This window comes from Cebus imitator, unplaced genomic scaffold (genome assembly GCF_001604975.1).
Source record: "Cebus imitator isolate Cc_AM_T3 unplaced genomic scaffold, Cebus_imitator-1.0 Scaffold42, whole genome shotgun sequence".
NCBI classification, from domain to species: domain Eukaryota; kingdom Metazoa; phylum Chordata; class Mammalia; order Primates; family Cebidae; genus Cebus; species Cebus imitator.
The window spans coordinates 16043119-16060481 of record NW_016107357.1 but is presented as its reverse complement, the minus strand read 5'-3'; the positions used below and the strand labels follow the sequence as shown (position 1 = coordinate 16060481).

At 45.8% G+C, this 17363-nt stretch overlaps 1 protein-coding gene across 1 annotated transcript in view; it reads left to right on the top strand.

Annotated features, from left to right (window-relative positions):
* Positions 1-6745, top strand: part of GNG4 (G protein subunit gamma 4) — an 81403-nt gene extending 74658 nt beyond the window's left edge. Inside the window, exon 4 of the mRNA XM_017526584.2 lies at positions 6098-6745. Coding sequence (XP_017382073.1) covers positions 6098-6226 — 129 coding nt within the window. The 3' untranslated portion in view covers positions 6227-6745. The remainder of the gene's footprint in view (positions 1-6097) is intronic.
* Positions 6746-17363: the final 10618 nt, after the last annotated feature.

The following is a 17363-nucleotide window of genomic DNA, read 5'->3' as shown; positions in this document are numbered from 1 at the left end:
AGCCTCCTGAGTAGCTGGGATTACAGGTGCCCGCCACCATGGCCTGGCTAATTTTTGTATTTGTATTTTTAGTAGAGACAGGGTTTCACCATGTTGGCCATGCTGGTCTTGAACTCCTGACCTCATGATCCACCCGCCTTGGCCTCCCAAAGTGCTGGGATTACAGGTATGAGCCACCGTGCCGCGCCAAGCCCACTCCTTTAATGCGTGGCCATGATGTACTGGTTAATAGTGCAGCTTCCCCAGTGAGGAGACCCCTTGAGATTGCTCCCAGAGAATTAAAAGAGTCAAATCAGACCGTGATGGATGTTGATAACCACATGGGCAGGTAAACTGATCAGGGAGAAGAAAGCTGTCATGGCAGTTTAGCCAGCCAAATTCTGACTAGCCGGATTGTATGTGTAGGCAGAAGGGGGTTGACGGGTCACAGCCTAGAGGAAGGAGAGTCTTGGAGACCACAATAGCCCTGTCCTTCCCACAATTCTCAGGACCGAGGGAGAGGGGGTGAGTCCCAGCTGAGGACACTTCTTGTCTCTAGGTTAAATGAAATGACCTAAGACATTCTAGGTGGGAGACGCTCCTTCTCTGTGAGCTCCCATGTAGTTGATCCACAAGGATCTCTCCTCTTGTGCACTGGCTGGGCAGGTGAGAACGTTCCAGACCACTTGAGAATTACGGTTATCATCATCAATCAACAAAGCAGCTGCTGTTGTGTAGCAGCTAAGAATAGATTCTGTATAGAGTGTAGATAATAGATTCTGTATAGTATAGAAGGGATCCCCAGCCCCCAGCACCATGGACCAGTACCAGTCTGTGGCCTGTTAGGAACCAGGCCGCACAGCAGGAGGTGAGCAGCGGGTGGGCAAGTGAAGCTTCATCTGTTTACAGCCGCTCTCCATTGCTCAGATTACCACTTGAGCTATGCCTCCAGTCACATCAACAACGCCATTTGATACTTACAGGAGCACAAACCCAATTGTGAACTTCAGATGTGAGGGATCTAGGTTGTGTGCTCCTTATAAGAATCCTATGACTGATTCTCTGTCACTGTCTCCCATTACCTCCAAATGGGACCATCTAGTTGCAGGAAAACAAGCTCAGGCCTCCCATTGATTCTACATTATGATGAATTGCATATAATTATTTCATTCTATATTACAATGTAATGATAATAGAAATAAAGTACACAATAAATGTAATGCACTTGAATCATCCTGAAACCATCCCCACACCTCCAGTTCGTGGAAAAACTGTCTCCCATGAAACCAGTCCCTGGCGCCAAAAAGGTTGGGGATGGCTGTAGTATAGTATAGCTTAGCTTCAAATTCTGGCTTCCTCTCTTTTTTCTTTTTTTTTGAGACAGAGTGTTGCTCTGTCACCAGGCTGGAGTGCAGTGGTGTGATCTCGGCTCACTGCAACCTCCAACTCCCTGGTTCAGGTGATTCTCCTGCCTCTGCCTCCCAAGTAATTGGGATTACAGGCACGTGCTACCACGCCCAACTAATTTTTGTATTTTGAGTAGAGACAGGGTTTTACCCAGGATGATCTTGATCTCCTGACCTTGTGATCCGCCCACCTTGACCTCCCAAAGTTCTGGGATTACAGGTGTGAGCCACCACGCCCGGCCTGGCTTCCTCTCTTAATGATGGGTGACCTCCTTAATCTTTGTGCCTCAGTTTCCTCATCTGTAAAGTGGCATTAAGAATAGTACTTATGATGTATACTTGAAAATTGCTTGCCAGACACAGTGGCTCATGCCTGTAATCCCAGCACTTTGGGAGGCCAAGGTGGGTAGATCACCTGAGGTCAGAAGTTCAAGACCAGCCTGGCCAGCATGGTGAAACCCCGTCTCTACCAAAAATTTAAAAATCAGCCAGGCATGGTGGCAAGAGCCTGTGATCCCAGCTACTCAGGAGGCTGAGGGAGGAAAACTGCTTGCACCCAGGAGGCAGAGGTTGCAGTGAGCTGAGATCGCCCCACTGCACCCCAGTCTGACGACAAAGTGAGACTCCATTTTCAAAAAAAGAAAAAAAAAGAAAATTGCTAAAAGAGTAAATTTTACATGTTTTTACCACAAAGAAAAAAAGGATGTGAGGTAATGGATGTGTCAGTTAGCTTGATTTAGCCATTCCATAATGTATACATGTATCAAAACATCACGCTGTATGCCATAAATATATTCCATTTTTATTTGTCAATTATAAATAAATAAATAGGAATTGTACTTTATTTTTAAAGAGACAGGGTCTTGCTCTGCCACCCAGGCTGGAGTGCAGCGGTGCAGTCATAGCTCACTGTAGCCTTGAACTCCCAGACTCAAGGCCATGTCCCTGCCTCAGCATCCTGAGTAGCTGGGACTGCAGGTATGCACCAGTATGCCTGGCTAATTTTTCATTTTGTGGTAGAGTCTTGCTATGTTGCCCAGGCTAGAATCGTACTTATAGAAGAATTAAATGAAATAGCATATCTGATGCATTTAGCACAGTGCTGGCACCTCAGAAGCACTCAGTAAATGTAAATGTTAGCTACTGTTTGTATTACGGTTTTATCCAGCTGCCTCCTGAGCTTGTTTAATATGGGTTGGGCACATGAGATGACCTATTCTGAATGTGCCAGGAAATCGTGTTTCGGGGCCCAGAAGTCCAGCGATTGCCCTCTGGAGAAAGGGGGCAGATTCACCAAGGTGTCCACGGCTGTGTGGGAGTGGACAGGTTGTCAGACGCCCCTGTGTCCTTGCCTCTCATCATGGACCCACAGTGGCATGCAAGTGTGCTTTTGTGACGTTTCAGCACACTTGGATTATTATAATGACTTCATCATGTTTGAGATCACAATGAGATCTTCTAGAGAGCAAAACTCTTGCCTTGTTCTTTCCCTTGCATCCCCAAAGGGTAGATAGTGAATACTTCCTTCCTGAATGAGATAACAAGGCCTATAGAGAATTCAGATGAAACTGGAGCACGTCCAAAAAAAATGAGGTAGCTGAGAAAAGCGAAAACTAGAAAACTGAAGAGGGCATGATAGTCAGATGAGACATTCTTTTTTTTTTTTTTTTTTTTGATGGAGTTTCATTCTTGGTGCCCAGGCTGGAGTACAGTGGCACAATCTCAGCTCGCTGCTTGAACTCCCAGGTTTGAGTGATTCTCCTGCCTCAGCCTCCTAAGTGGCTGGGATTACAGGCACCCGCCACCACGCCTGGCTAATTTTTTGTATTTTTAGTAAAGGCAGTGTTTCACCATGTTGGCCAGGCTGATCTCAAACTCCTAACCTCAGGTGATCCACCCGCCTTGGCCTTCAAAAGTGCTGGGATTACAGGCATGAGCTACTGCACCTGGGCAAGCCATTCTTAAACGGAGCTCCTGGAAGGGCTCACTGGAATCAGGGGCCCAGTCCTACCAAACCCAAAAGGACAGTGGCTCCTAGAGGAGGAAGGTGGTTGTTCCGGCATTGCAGCCCTTGTGTGTGTTGCCCAGGCAGCAGTGAAGACCACTGCCCAGGGGTTGCCAGAGAGGGCCACTGGATGAATTTAGTGGCTGTCCTAACATGGTGGCCGTGAGGAAGACCCGAGACCCCAGCAGTTTCTGTATCTCTGGGCATGATGAGAAGCCAGAGTGGTAACTAAGGAGGTCATGACTCCAGCAGTTGGAGAGGGGCTCAGCTTTCCTTAGAAGGTGGCAGCAAGGGAGGGCTCAATCTCCTGGGCCCGATGGCCCTGAGCTGCAGCACTCACCATGTGATTCCATTCACTGATGTGTCCATCGCAGTCCTCTGGGCCTCAGAGTCTGTTTCCCTAAACTTGTGCTCTGTCTCCACATGGTGGCTTCACAGGCCCCCCACAGGCTCAGTTTTCCCCTAGGCCTCACCCAAATTCCTATATGGGCATTCTGTAAAACACTGCAAACTTCAAACGCTCCCATTCAACTCAACATACATACTTTTAGGATCTTAAATACCGACCATGATTCTATTAAAGGTAGAATCATAGACTTTTAGAGCAAATGACACCTTAGAGCTCTCCAATGCTCCTGAATTTTACAAATGAGGGATGTGAAGCGCAGAAAGGTTGAGCTACTTACCCAAGGTCACACAGCTAGCTTAGGGGCAGGGGTAGAACTAGAAGGCTGATGTTCACAGGAATTCACTCCTGCATGCCACATACCTAACAAATGTAGGCTTTGTCAGTATCTAGACTGACTCATCGGCTCAACTTCAAGTTGGTTTCTGTGAGTGATGTGTTTCATTCATTCATTGTATATCTCTGCTAGAATTATTTGTAGTCATTGCCAAAGTCTGGGCTAAAAATCAGAAAATGTTGTAAAATGTTGAAAGATGAGCCTATTTTTAAAACTCAGAAGGGAATGTGTATGCCTGTGTATCTGGAGGCTTCTAAACATTTTTTTCTTCATCTATGGAACTTTTTTTTTTTTTTTTTATCATTCTGGGGAAGACTTAGACATTGAATATACTAGAAGGATTTCATTTGACTGCTATGTACTTACCCCTGCCTGTAATCCTCTAATAAACACTCGCAGGCAGAACAGCCTAATTGGCAGGATGAGTTAACGCACAGGCTGTGTATTTGCCAAGCACATGACACAGACCATGAACAAAATAAGCTGGGAACTTCCTCTCCCTCTTAGCGAATGCTCGTCCGCACCCTGCTCTGTCCCACCCCTCTCTTCCTCTGGGCTTGAGCTTGGGGACAGTTTGATGCGCAACTGCCATGTGCCCGCAGGCTTCAGATATGCCTGGAAAGAAATGGAGGGGAAAGAACTTTCTGGTCAGGAGCACCTCTCTCAGCAGGGAAGTAGCCACCCCAAATTAAAACTTATGTGCTGGCTGGGCACAGTGGCTCATGCCTGTAATCCCAGCACTTTAGGAGGCTGAGGCGGGCAGATCACCTGAGGTCAGGAGTTTGAGACCAGCCTGGCCAACATGGTGAAACCCCATCTCCACTAAAAATATAAAACTTAGCCAGGCATGGTGGGTACCTATAATCCCAGCTACTCGAGAGACTGAGGCTGGAGAATCACTTGAACCCAGAAGATGGAGGTTGCAGTGAGCAGAGATCACACCACTCCACTGCAACCTGGGAAACAGAGCAAGACTCTGCCTCAAAAAATAAATAAATAAAGTTAAAACATGTGTGCTTCTAAAACATAGCTAAATATGAGTTCTATTGAAGGGATGAAGTGTTTCTGTGTGGGTCACAAGAGTGGATTGGAATAAAACAACTAATAATAATGTTGGCAATAAATGCTGAGACAAAGCATCTTTCGGCAATGCAATTTTTCCTTCCTGGACTGCAGGAAGGGTACCCTCACTAGCCATCTTGCCATGAGAGTACAGTGAACAAAGGAAAGCAGATATATTTATTCCTTATGCATTTGGGGTTGTCCTTACTGCTGTGTCTGATCTCCGTTGATTGGAACGAGATCTCACAATCTAAACTAAAACCCAACTGGGTAACAACTTAAAACTTTTCTAAACAGGTGAAAGCAATGGAGAGCTGGGACAAGCCTGTGGACATGTCCAGCACAGATATCTTGATTAAAATACAAGGACATAGAATATATATACTACGTGCCTGTAAGCATGGCATGTCTAACAGCTACATAGGATAGGGCTTAACAACGAGTTATTAACACACTTATGATTTATTCTTTAACAAGAAAGGAAACTTTAAAGAGGAACTTTTTTATTTCCCACAAATAGTAATAAATATGATCACACTGGCTTGGCCCAGGGCTGCCTTCTGCTTTATTCTTTCAGAAATGGTTTAGCAAAATCATCGTGAGACTGCTGTGCTGAGCGTCCACTCCTCACCTACTGGACAGTGCAGTAAGGCTGTCTGGGCCTTCCTGCCGGCCCTCAGTCCTGTCTCCATGCTGACCTGCCATACGAGGGCAGCCTCCCTTGCTTGGGGGCAGCCTTCGAACGCACAAGCCCTCCCTCCAGCCTGGGCATGACTTTGTCGTAGGCTATGCACACATACGGCCTATCCCAGGGCTTGTCCCTCTCTACGTGGTCACCTCTTCCCTGGACCCACTCTGTGAAGGGGCCTTTAACCCAGCGCCTATGCTCTGTGTCCTCACAGGTCTCCCAGGCAGCTGCGGACCTGCTGGCATACTGTGAAGCTCACGTGCGAGAAGACCCTCTCATCATCCCAGTGCCTGCATCAGAAAACCCCTTTCGCGAGAAGAAGTTCTTTTGTACCATTCTCTAACCCTGTTGGTGATGAAAATGCCTCCTTTTCTGACCGTCAAAGTCCCCTGTAGAGACCATGCATGCTCTAAGCCTTAGGGAGTGAGACCCACACCCATCCCTGCCCCGCCGAGGGTGGCCGGGGCTTGTCTTGTGTTTTCATCTGTTTTCTTCGTGCCATTCAATTTCTTTCTTTTTTTTTTTCTCATTTTCATGTTATTTTCGTTCTTGGGAAAGAAAATTAACACTTTTATAGCCAAATAACAAATGTGCCATGTAAAAATAAGTCTGGACTTAAGAGTTTAAAATTTTTAAACATCAATTCCCAAGCTTATATCACATTAATACATTTCAGTGGTTAACTTATTTAAAAAAAAAAACTCTGCCTAAATATCCCTTATTTACAATATTCAGTATCAAATTAGAGCATTTTGACCAACTGAAATATATAAAGTTTTTATCTCCTTTCCTGGAGAAAGCAGCTGCGGAAATTCTCAATTTCCTGTTTTCCATCATCCTAGTAAAAAGACAACAACTCACAGGTTTGGAATGGTTTTCTTTTCTTTTCTTTCCTTCTTTTCTTTTCTCTTTTTTTTTTTTTTTTTTTTTTTTTTTTTTTTTTTTTTTTTTTTTTTTTTTTTTTTTTTTTTTTTTTTTTTTTTTTTTTTTTTTTTTTTTTTTTTTTTTTTTTTGAGACTGAATTTTACTCTTGTTGCCCAGGCTGGAGTGCAATGGCGCAGTCTCGGCTCACTGCAACCTCTGCCTCCTGGGTTCAAGTGATTCTCCTGCCTCAGCCTCCCGCATTGCTGGAATCACAGGTGTAAGCCACTGTGCCCAGCCTGGAATGGTTTTCTTAGCATGTCCTCCCAGGGCCGTGGTGCCCAGAGCCCGGTGGATGTCCCTTGTTTCCCATTGGGTGTGGAGTGGTCCTTCTACAAAGGTGGACGGTGGGCGGACAGCAAAGCCAACTTGACTGTGAAAGTGCAGCATGCCACCGACATGCTGGAGCAGACCTGTGTGCGCAGTCCCCTCTCCAAATGCCACCTCTCCCTGCTCCCTCCTCTTTTGGCTCCTACTCAGTAGTTCCAGCATGGGCTGCATTAATATAAGGACCGGTTCTGGACACAGCACTGGGCCTGTTGGGGTTTTACTAGCACAGCCCCTCCCCTGCAGGAGCGAGTCATGGCGACAGCAGCCCCCTGTGGGCTCCCCAGTCATCTGAGCATTGCTGTGCGTTAAGGTACTTAATCTTCCAACAATAAATACCTAAGAGTATGTCTATTTTACTTATTCATCTTTTTGAGATAGAGTCTTGCTCTGTCTCCCAGGCACAATCTCAACTCACAGCAGCCTCCACCTCCCAGGTTCAAGTGATTCTCATGTCTCAGCCTCCCTAGTAGCTGGGATGACAAGCATGTGCCAACATGCCTGGCTCATTTTTATATTTTTAGTAGAGACGGGGTTTCTCCATGTTGGCCAGGCTAGTCTCGAACTCCTGGCCTCAAGTGATCTGCCCACCTCGGCCTCCCAAAGTGTTGGGATTACAAGCGTGAGCCACTGCACCTGGCTGTATGCTGGGTTTAGAGTGAGGGGAAACTGAGGCACAAAGCGTTTATGTAGTTTGCCCAAGGTTACAGATTGTAAGCATGAAAACTGGGATTTGAGAGCAGGCAGTCTGGCCCCAGAGTTCCCTTAGCCCCCTGAACTTTGCTACCTTCCAGGTTTACCTGTTTGCAGGTAGGGAGACCCACAAACAATCTTAACTACACACCATGAAGCAAATACCTTTGTTGCACCAACCCCCGGTCCACATCTTTGTTGCAGCAACCCATGGTACACTTCACTTCCCATGCTCACCAGAAGGAAGCTGTATTCTGGCAGTTTAAGAAAGGTGATTCATGGATGCCCCAGGGAAAGGCTAGACATCAATGAATTAGCTCTTGGATTGTCTGAGATCAACCTGAAGGCCCTATCTAAACCAAATTCATATGACCCCTGATGAAAGAGGAGAATACACCATGGGAGCAGAGAGCGCTTTGTCTAAGTTTGTTCTGTTCTGTTTGTTTGCAAACTGCCTGTCTCCCTAGTTCGACAGAGACTTGCTGTGTGATATAGGGCAGGCCATTGTGTGCCTGAAATGTTCCAACCTGCAAATTGGAGATAATGGTAATTATCCTGCCTTTCTGTCTGGGAGGAAACAGAGAGATGCTACATAGATGAAAGCTCTGATTATCATTTAAAACAAATAAATGTACTAAACGCCATGGTATCATATAGGGAAGAATGTATGACTTCAAAGAGAGCATGGTTCCGTTGGATAAGTAACATAAAATTGCCTGCAAAAAGGCAAATATAATTTCCAGATCAATTAATGACTTGCTGCCCTCGTAAATGGATTTAGGACATCTTTATTCTTCGCTTCTTTTGTTAAAACCCATTCTTGGTTTCATTTTCAGCTCACTGATAGTACCAGTGTTGTTAAGATGCGTGTGCTCAAACTAGAGCAGGATTGTATGATGGATGTGATGCTAAGACCTCAGATCCTTTGATAGTGCAGTTTATGAGCAGAATCTCTTTATTCTGTGGTTCATGTCAACATCATTAACCTGATGAAGCAAAACCCAAGTCGGAAAAGCACATCAGAGAAGCCCAGAAAGTGGGGTAGCACAGAGTGCGCCAAAATCAAGTCAAGAAAAACACGCCGCTTTCCTCTTCCACCAAACCTCCCCATTGTTTTTACATGTCCTGTCCCTCCAGATTCAGCCTCCCTTTTCCTTTCCTCCTCTTTTCCTTAAGCTCCCCTAGGAGATGCTTTTCTGCACCTCTTTCTTCCAAACCTATGGCATTTGGGGGTGGGTCACCCTTCCTAGAGTGATCCTGAACCCAGCTCCCTCTTCGTTTTTTGTTTTTGTTTTTGAGATGGAGTCTTGCTCTGTCACCGAGGCTAGAGTGCAGTGGCACGATCTCAGCTCACTGCAACCTCTGCTTCTCAGGCTCAAGCGATTTCTCCTGCCTCAGCCACCCGAGGATCTGGGATTGCAGGCACCCACCATGGCCACCATGCCCGGCTAATTTTTGTGTTTTTAGTAGAGATGGAGTTTCGCCATGCTGGCCCTGCTGGTCTTGAACACCTGACCTCAAGTGATCTGCCCACCTCTGCCTCCCAAAGTGCTGGGATTACAGGCGTGAGCCACTGTGCCCAGCCTAGCTCCCTCTTCTTAGATGCAGGTTTCTGCACATGAGCTGTGAGAGCCACAGACATGTGACTGACCTCTCCTGCTCTGACAGTCAGTGGAAGATGAATGGAAAAAAGCCTGTTTGCATTGTGGAGTGCAGCTGTGCAGACACTTGTCATTTCTGTGTTTTCAGCTTGACTTCCTACAGCAGGGACATCATGCCTTAGATGTAAACTGAGTGGTGTGCAGTACCCACCGTGGAAGCTGAAGAAGGGAGGTATTCCTTGTCTCTCAGGCACACCCCGCTTCCAGCCCCATACCGGTGGGGAAGTGGTCAGTGACCTGGGGTAGGCTACCTGGACCCCTGCTTGGGGCTGTGAGCCTGGAGAATGTGACACAGAAATGAAGGGATGCTGAGACTCATTTCAAGGAAGCCACCATGGTCTGAGGTTGGTAGTCATCCAGTAAAGCAGGCGTCTAGGGCTGGCAGGCTGCAGGGATGGTATGTCCGCTGGTAGCAACGTCCAGGGATGGCAAGGTCCTAGGAACGCCTCCTCCGCTCCTTGGACTCACTGAGCTGTCTCCACCTCCACCTATCTTCCTACAGATCTCCCCTTTAGTTTTCTGTCAATTCCTTGAGCCAGCAAGCTGCATCCAGTACATTCCTTATTCTTTTATGAAATAGGCTGAGTTGGATGTAAATATATATGATCTAACAATTCCACCCCTAGGTGTATATACCCAACAGAAATGTGTACACATATTCATCCAGAAAAACACTAAATGTTCACAGAAGCACTCTTCATAATAACACAAAACGGGAAAGCACCCAAATGCCCATGTTGGCTGGCTAAGCAACTTAGGGTATTTTCACACGATGGGATCCTAGACTGCAATGAGAATGAGCTGCAGCTCCACCCACAATTTGGTGTGTATTCACCAGCCTAGTGTGTACAAGATAAGGTAAAAATGCACCATAGGATTCCGTTTATATAAAGTACAAAGCGCAGCAAAACTCATCCATGCGGTTGCAAGTAGAGATCAGTATCCTGAGAGGATCGTAACCAGAAGGGGGCCCAAGGGGTGCTTCTGGGATATTCTGTTTCTTGACCTGGTTGCCAGTTCCCTGGGTGAGTTCCATTTGTGAACATTCTTGGAGCTGTATACTTTTGATTTGGGCACTTTTCTATGTATATGCTACACTTCAATAAAAAGTTGGGTTTTGTGACTAGCAATCAAGAATCCTACTGTTGTTTTTTTTTTTTTTCTTTTTTGGCATTTTGCTTAACTTTTTATTCCTCTTTAGATATGATTAACAGTACATTAATGACAACTAACATCATTAGTGGGGCATTTGAAGAGCATGCTTGGCGTCATTTTGAAATACAGAATGTGATCCTCAGCTATCTGGATGGAGAATAGGCCGTCAGCACCATGCAAGTGGGTCCCTGTGAACAGGATATGCAAATGCTGTGGAATTTGTGTCTTGAGAAAACAATGAGGAATCCCATTGGGAGCTCCCACTCGATGACAGAGATGATGTCCTCTCAGGCTCTCCTGCATGGAGGGAGGAGATGGCCCACTGCAAAACCTTGTCATCAGACACCATCTTGGGGAGGGAGCTGCAGCACAGGCCCCAGGCGGCTCTTCTATGATACCTCTGAATGCAAGCTCAGGTCGCCCAGGTCGCCCAGCCCATAGGTATTAATACACTGGGACCAGAATTCCTTGTGTCTGTATTAATAGGCTCCGGTATTAACACACTGGGGCCGTGCCTTGCTCCTTCCATTCAGCTCACATTTCTGGGGCTCTGGCCGTGCTTCTGAACCTTGGATTGTTTCTGAGCATCTCTCAGGGTGTCTCCCTTGTTCTCAGCTACCAAGTAGCCTCTACCGTCACCCTGTGGCAGCTCTGACATGTTGAGTTCCAGGGTGATCACAGAGCAGCTTCACGCTGGGACTCCATGACATGAGTCAAAAGGGCTTGCCTCTGATCCTGAGCTCCAGTCCCCATGGAGTTCAACCACAAACCTGAATTGTCAGCAGCCCCCTGCTGCTGGGAACCAGGGGAGGGAGCAAACCAAAGGGCAGAAGGAAGTTTGTTCTGGTGACTTCAGATTTGAGATGAAAATAGTAAGAGTGATGATAACAAGCAACATTTGATCTGATATCAGAGGTATGTGGACCAAAGCAACTCCACCTTGAATAGGGGCTGGGTAAAATGAGGCTGAAACCTACTGGGCTGCATTCCCAGATGCCGATGGCATTCTAAGTCACAGGATGAGATGGGAGGTCAGCACAAAATACAGATCATAAAGACCTTGCTGATAAAACAGGTTGCAGTAAAGAAGGTGGCTAAATCCTACCAAAACCAAGATGGCCATGAGAGTGACCTCTGGTCGTCCTCACTGCTACACTCCCATCGGCACCATGACAGTTTACAAATGCCATGGCAACATCAGGAAGTTACCCTATAAGGTCTGAAAAGGGGAGACATGAATAACCCACCCCTTGTTTAGCGTATCATCAAGAAATAACCGTAAAAATGGGCAGCCAGCAGCCCTCGGGGCTGCTCTGTCTATGGAGTAGCCATTCTTTTATTCCTTTACTTTCTTAATAAACTTGCTTTCACTTTGCACTGCGGACTAGCCCTGAACTCTCTCTTGCATGAGATCCAAGAACCCTCTCTTGGTGTCTGGATCAGGACCTCTGTCCTGTAACAGTGAGAAGAGCATGGATGATGGCAATGCATTAGACAGCATTATTCACACATAGATCTCCTCAGCTCTTCCGGGGATAAGACACCAGATCATGGGCGGGCTTTTTTTTGTTTTTCGTTTTTTTCTTGAGATGGAATCTTGCTCTGTTAGCAGGCCAGAGTGCAGTGATGCCATCACAGCTCACTGCAGCCTCGAGCTCCTGGTCTCAAGCGATCCTCCAGCCTTAGCCTCCTGAGTAGCTGGGACTCCAGGTGCATGCAACCATTCCAGGCTAATTATTTTTATTTTTATTCTTTTTTTTTTTTTTGTAGAGACAGGTTCTCACCATGTTGCCTGGACTAGTCTCGAACTTCTGGGCTCAAGCAATCCTCCAAGCTCTGCCTCCCAAAGCACTGGGACTACAGGTGGGAGCCACTGCACCCTGCCATGGGCTGTTTTCATGACAGATCAGAGGATGCCCTCCACCTCCCAGCTTCCAGCCACATCTCCTGGGTGGCACACTGCTCTGCCATCTCCAGGATGTAGGCCCAGAGCAGCAGAGGTGGAGGATGCTTTTCATGCTGTTAGAGATGTGTGGACAAACCAGTGACACAGTAGTACCATCCTGCATTCCATCTGGTTTCTAGGAAAACCCTCACAACTTGATTCAGTTTGAGCTATCCATAATTTCCTAACTTGTAAAATGTTCAGACCTACATATGATCATTAACCGCATGCTGGTATCGTAGCCACTTACTTCGGAGATGCCTCTAAGGCCCTTCCTGCCCTGACTCGCACTTACTCTCCAGTGTCACTTTCACACCTCACTCCCCTTCAAAACCCACTGGCCACAATTCAAGCCGACCTCACTAGCCATGCTCCCTGCTGCCACATGGCGTTTGCACCGGCAGCTTCCTCTGCCTGGCACTCTCTCCCGGCCTCTGGACTTATTTGGTAGATCTTGACTCAAGCATCACTAGAGACTCAAGCCTTTTCTGACCTCTCTGAGGTCAAATCTATCTCTAGGTTCTTAGTCACTGTGAGGCTTTCCTCTGAAGTCCTTTTCACAGCTGCAGTTTTACATTTGTGTAAGTGATGACTCAAAGAAGATCTGTCTCCCCCGTGATGCCATCAGGCCTCTGAGGGCCAGGGGGGTTCTGGCTGTGAAAGGAAAAGAAATCTCCCCAAAATTAGTAAGCCAGAGGGAAAAGTCAAGCTGGGAACTGTGTCTGGCAAACTTGCCCCCTGTTCTATTCCCAAATAAGATAGCTACATACCCTCCCTCTCACAATTTGCCCACAAGGAAATTCCTTAAGGACAAAGGACAGGCAGAACTCAAAGTCATCCTCTACTCACGTGAGACAAATACGTACCTGATTGCTTCCTTTGCCCTGTTGTTTCACTAAGCCAGGCTAAGGTGTAAGGCATGTTGGTCATAAGCGACCAGCCTGACCAACATGGAGAAACCCCGTCTCTACTAAAAATAGAAAACTAGCCGGGCTTAGTGAAGCATGCCTATAATCCCAGCTACTCAGGAGGCTGAGACAGGAGAATCGCTTGAACCTGGGAGGCAGAGGTTGCAGTGAGCCGAGATCACGCCACTGCACTCCAGCCTGTGCAACAAGAGCAAAACACTGTCTCAAAAACAAACAAACAAACAAAGATAACCAAAAGGCTCTCATCTCATCCACACCCCATTTAAAGAGAAAATGCAGGGCCAGGTGCAGGGGCTCACACCTGTAATCCCAACACTTTGGGAGGCCAAGGCAGGCAGATCACTTGAGGTCAGGAGTTTGAGATCAGCCTGGCCAATATGGTGAAACCCTACCTCTAAGAAAAATACAAAAATTAGCCAGGTATGGTGATGTGTGCTTGTAATCCCAGCTACTTGGGAGGCTGAGGCAGAAGAATCACTTGAACCCAGGAGGCAGAGGTTGTAGTGAGCTCAGATTATGCTCACTGCACATTCTCTTTACTGTCTCTGATGGAATCTACAGCTCAACATTTTTTATAGCCACAGGCTTTCATGGACTTAACGTTACTATTGGATCAAGATTTCTCACTATCTGCCCCTTCTGCCAATTAGAATTCCACTTTACATCCAGCTACCACTTTGGCTTTGAAGCCGCTGCCCGATATTGACACGTCGTAGATGTAGTATGACATCCTCATACGTCTCTATCTACTGATGAGGATTCTGCTTTTTTAGTATAAACGGTACCACTGACTTTCAATCAGTCAGTTTTGGTAATATCCAAAAGAGAGTAATCAACCTTACACTAGCCCTAGTAACCGACACCTTACTGGCTCTATTACTAACAATAATCGCATTTTGGCTCCCACGACTTAATATTTATATGGAAAAATCCAGCCCCTCTGAATGTGGATTTGACCCAGTAACCTCTGCCCGCCTCCCCTTTTCCATAAAATGCTTCCTAATAGCCATCACATTCCTCCTCTTTGACTTAGAGATCACTCTACTACTGGCCCTGCCATGAGCCCTTCAAACAACCAACCTGACACTAATAATCACCACAGCCCTTATGCTAGTTACCATTTTAATCCTAGGCTTGACCTATGAATCAGCCCAAAAAGGATTAGACTGAGTTGAATTGGTAGTTTAAGTAAAAATAAATGATTTCCACTCACTAGATCATGGTAAACCATGTTTACCAAATGCCCTCTATTTATATCAATATTATATTAGCATACACCATATCACTGCTAGGGATATTAGTCTATCGATCCCCCCTAATGTCATCCCCATTATGCCTAGAAGCCATAATACTATCAATAGCTGGCCAGGCGCCGTGGCTCACACCTGTAATCCCAGCACTTTTGGAGGTTGAGGTGAGTGGATCGCCTGAGGATGAGAGTATGAGATCAACCTAACCAACATGGAAAAACCCCATCTCTACTAAAAATACAAAAATTGGCCAGGGATGGTGGCGCATGCCTGTAATCCCAGCTACTCAGGAGGTTGAGGCAGGAGAATTTCTTGAACCTGGAAGTCGGAATTTGCAGTGAGTCGAGATCGCACCATTGCACTCCAGCCTGGGCAACAAGAGAATTAGTCTCAAAAAAAAAAAAAAAAAAAAACCTATCAGTAGTTATCCTAAATGCTCTTATAGCTTTAAATATACATTTATTTCACTCTAGCATCCATAATACCCATCATCCTCCTAGTATTTGCTGCCTGCAAAGCCACAGTGGGTCTTGCCTTACTTGTTTCAATCTCCAATACATATGGCCTAGATTACATACAAAATCTAAATTTACTTCAATGCTAAAAATTATTATTCCAACAATTATACCATTACCAATGACATGATTCTCTAAAAATTCTACAATCTGAATCAACATGGTTATCCACAGCCTACTTATCGGCCTCATCAGCCTACTATTTTTTAACCAATTCAATGATAACTCATCCAACTTCTCATTAATTTTCTCTTCTGACCCACTGACATCACCCCTTCTAATCTTAATATCCTGACTACTGCCTCTTACAGTTCTAGCAAGTCAATATCACCTGTCCAATGAATCACCCCCATGAAAAAACCTCTGTATTTCTATATTGATTTCCCTACAGACTTAAAGTCATAGCATTCACAGCCACAGAACTAATTATATTTTACATCCTCTTTGAAGCCACACTAGCTCCTACCCTAATTGTCATCACCCGCTGAGGCAACCAACCAGACCACTTCAAGCTCATACTCCTTATTTTGCATCCTAGTAAGACCCCTTCATCTACTTGTAACACTGGTTTATAGCCAAAGTACCTCAGGTTCACTAAGTATGCTAATAATAATACTCACTACCCAACAGCTCTTAGCCTCCTGATCCAATAATCTTATATGATTAGCATGTATTATAGCTTTCATAGTAAAAATACCTCTATACAGACTTCACCTATGACTCCCCAAAGCCCATGTAGAAGCCCTGTTGCCGGCTTCATAGTACTTGCAGCAGTGCTCCTAAAGCTAGGTGGTTACGGTATAATACAACTTACTTTTTTTTTTTTGAGACAGAGTTTCACTCCTGTTGTCCAGGCTGGAGTGCAATGGTGCGATCTTGGCTCACCGCAACCTCTGCCTCCCAGGTTCAAGTGATTCTCCTGCCTCAGCCTCCCGAGGAGCTAGGATGACGGGTGGCTGCTACCACACCCAGCTAATTTTGTATTTTTAGTAGAAATAGGGTTTCACTATGTTGGTCAGGCTGGTCTCAAACTCCTGATGTCAAGTGATCCACCCGCCTCGGCCTCCGAAAGTGCTTGGATTACAGGTGTCAGCCACTGCACCCCGCCTTTATTGCCACCTCCTTGGCAGTTGTCTATAGTACCTGTATTATTTTCTTCACTCTAATAGGGCAACCTCGCTTCACAACTCTCATAATTATTAACTAAAATAACCCCTTCCTAATCAACTCAATTAAACGACTAACAATCAGCAGCATCTTCGCTAGATCCGTCATCACCAACAGTATTATTCCCCCAAATGACCATACCACCCCACCAGAAGTTCACAGCCCTAGGTGTGACCACCTTAGGCTTCTTGCTAGCAATGTAGCTTAATCTCATAACCAATAACCTTAAACTGAAATACCCACTACAGACATTCAGCTTCTCCAGTATACTAGGATTTTATTCAGCCACAATTCACTGTGCAATCCCTCACTCAAGCCTATCCACAAGCCAAAATCTGGCTTCACTTCTACTAGACCTAATTTGACTAGAAAAGTCTATATCAAAGACAATTTCACAAACCCAAATTCCAGCATCCATTACCGTATCTACTCAAAAAGGCCTAATTAAACTCTACCTTCCCTCTTTTTTTATCCCATCACTTTTAGTCTCCTAGTTATCTATTACCCCGAGTGATTTCAGTCACAACATAAATACTAACAAATAATCATCAGCAACTACCACTAACCAACACCCATAACTATACAAGGCAGACACACCCACAGAATTTTCATGAAACAACCCCACCCCTCACCCTTAAAAATCATCTGACTCTCAGCCAGGCGCAGTGGCTCATGCCTGTAATCCCAGTACTTTGGGAGGCCAAGGCAGGTGGATCATCTGAGGTTGGGAGTTTGAGACCAGCCTGATCAACATAGAGAAACACTGTGCCTACTAAAAATACAAAAGTATCTGGGCGTGGTGGCGCATGCCTGTAGTCCCAGCTATTTGGGAGGCTGAGGCAGGAGAATTGTTTGAACCCAGGAGGTAGAGATTGCAGTGAGCTGAGATCGCACCACTGCACTCCAGCCTGGGTAAC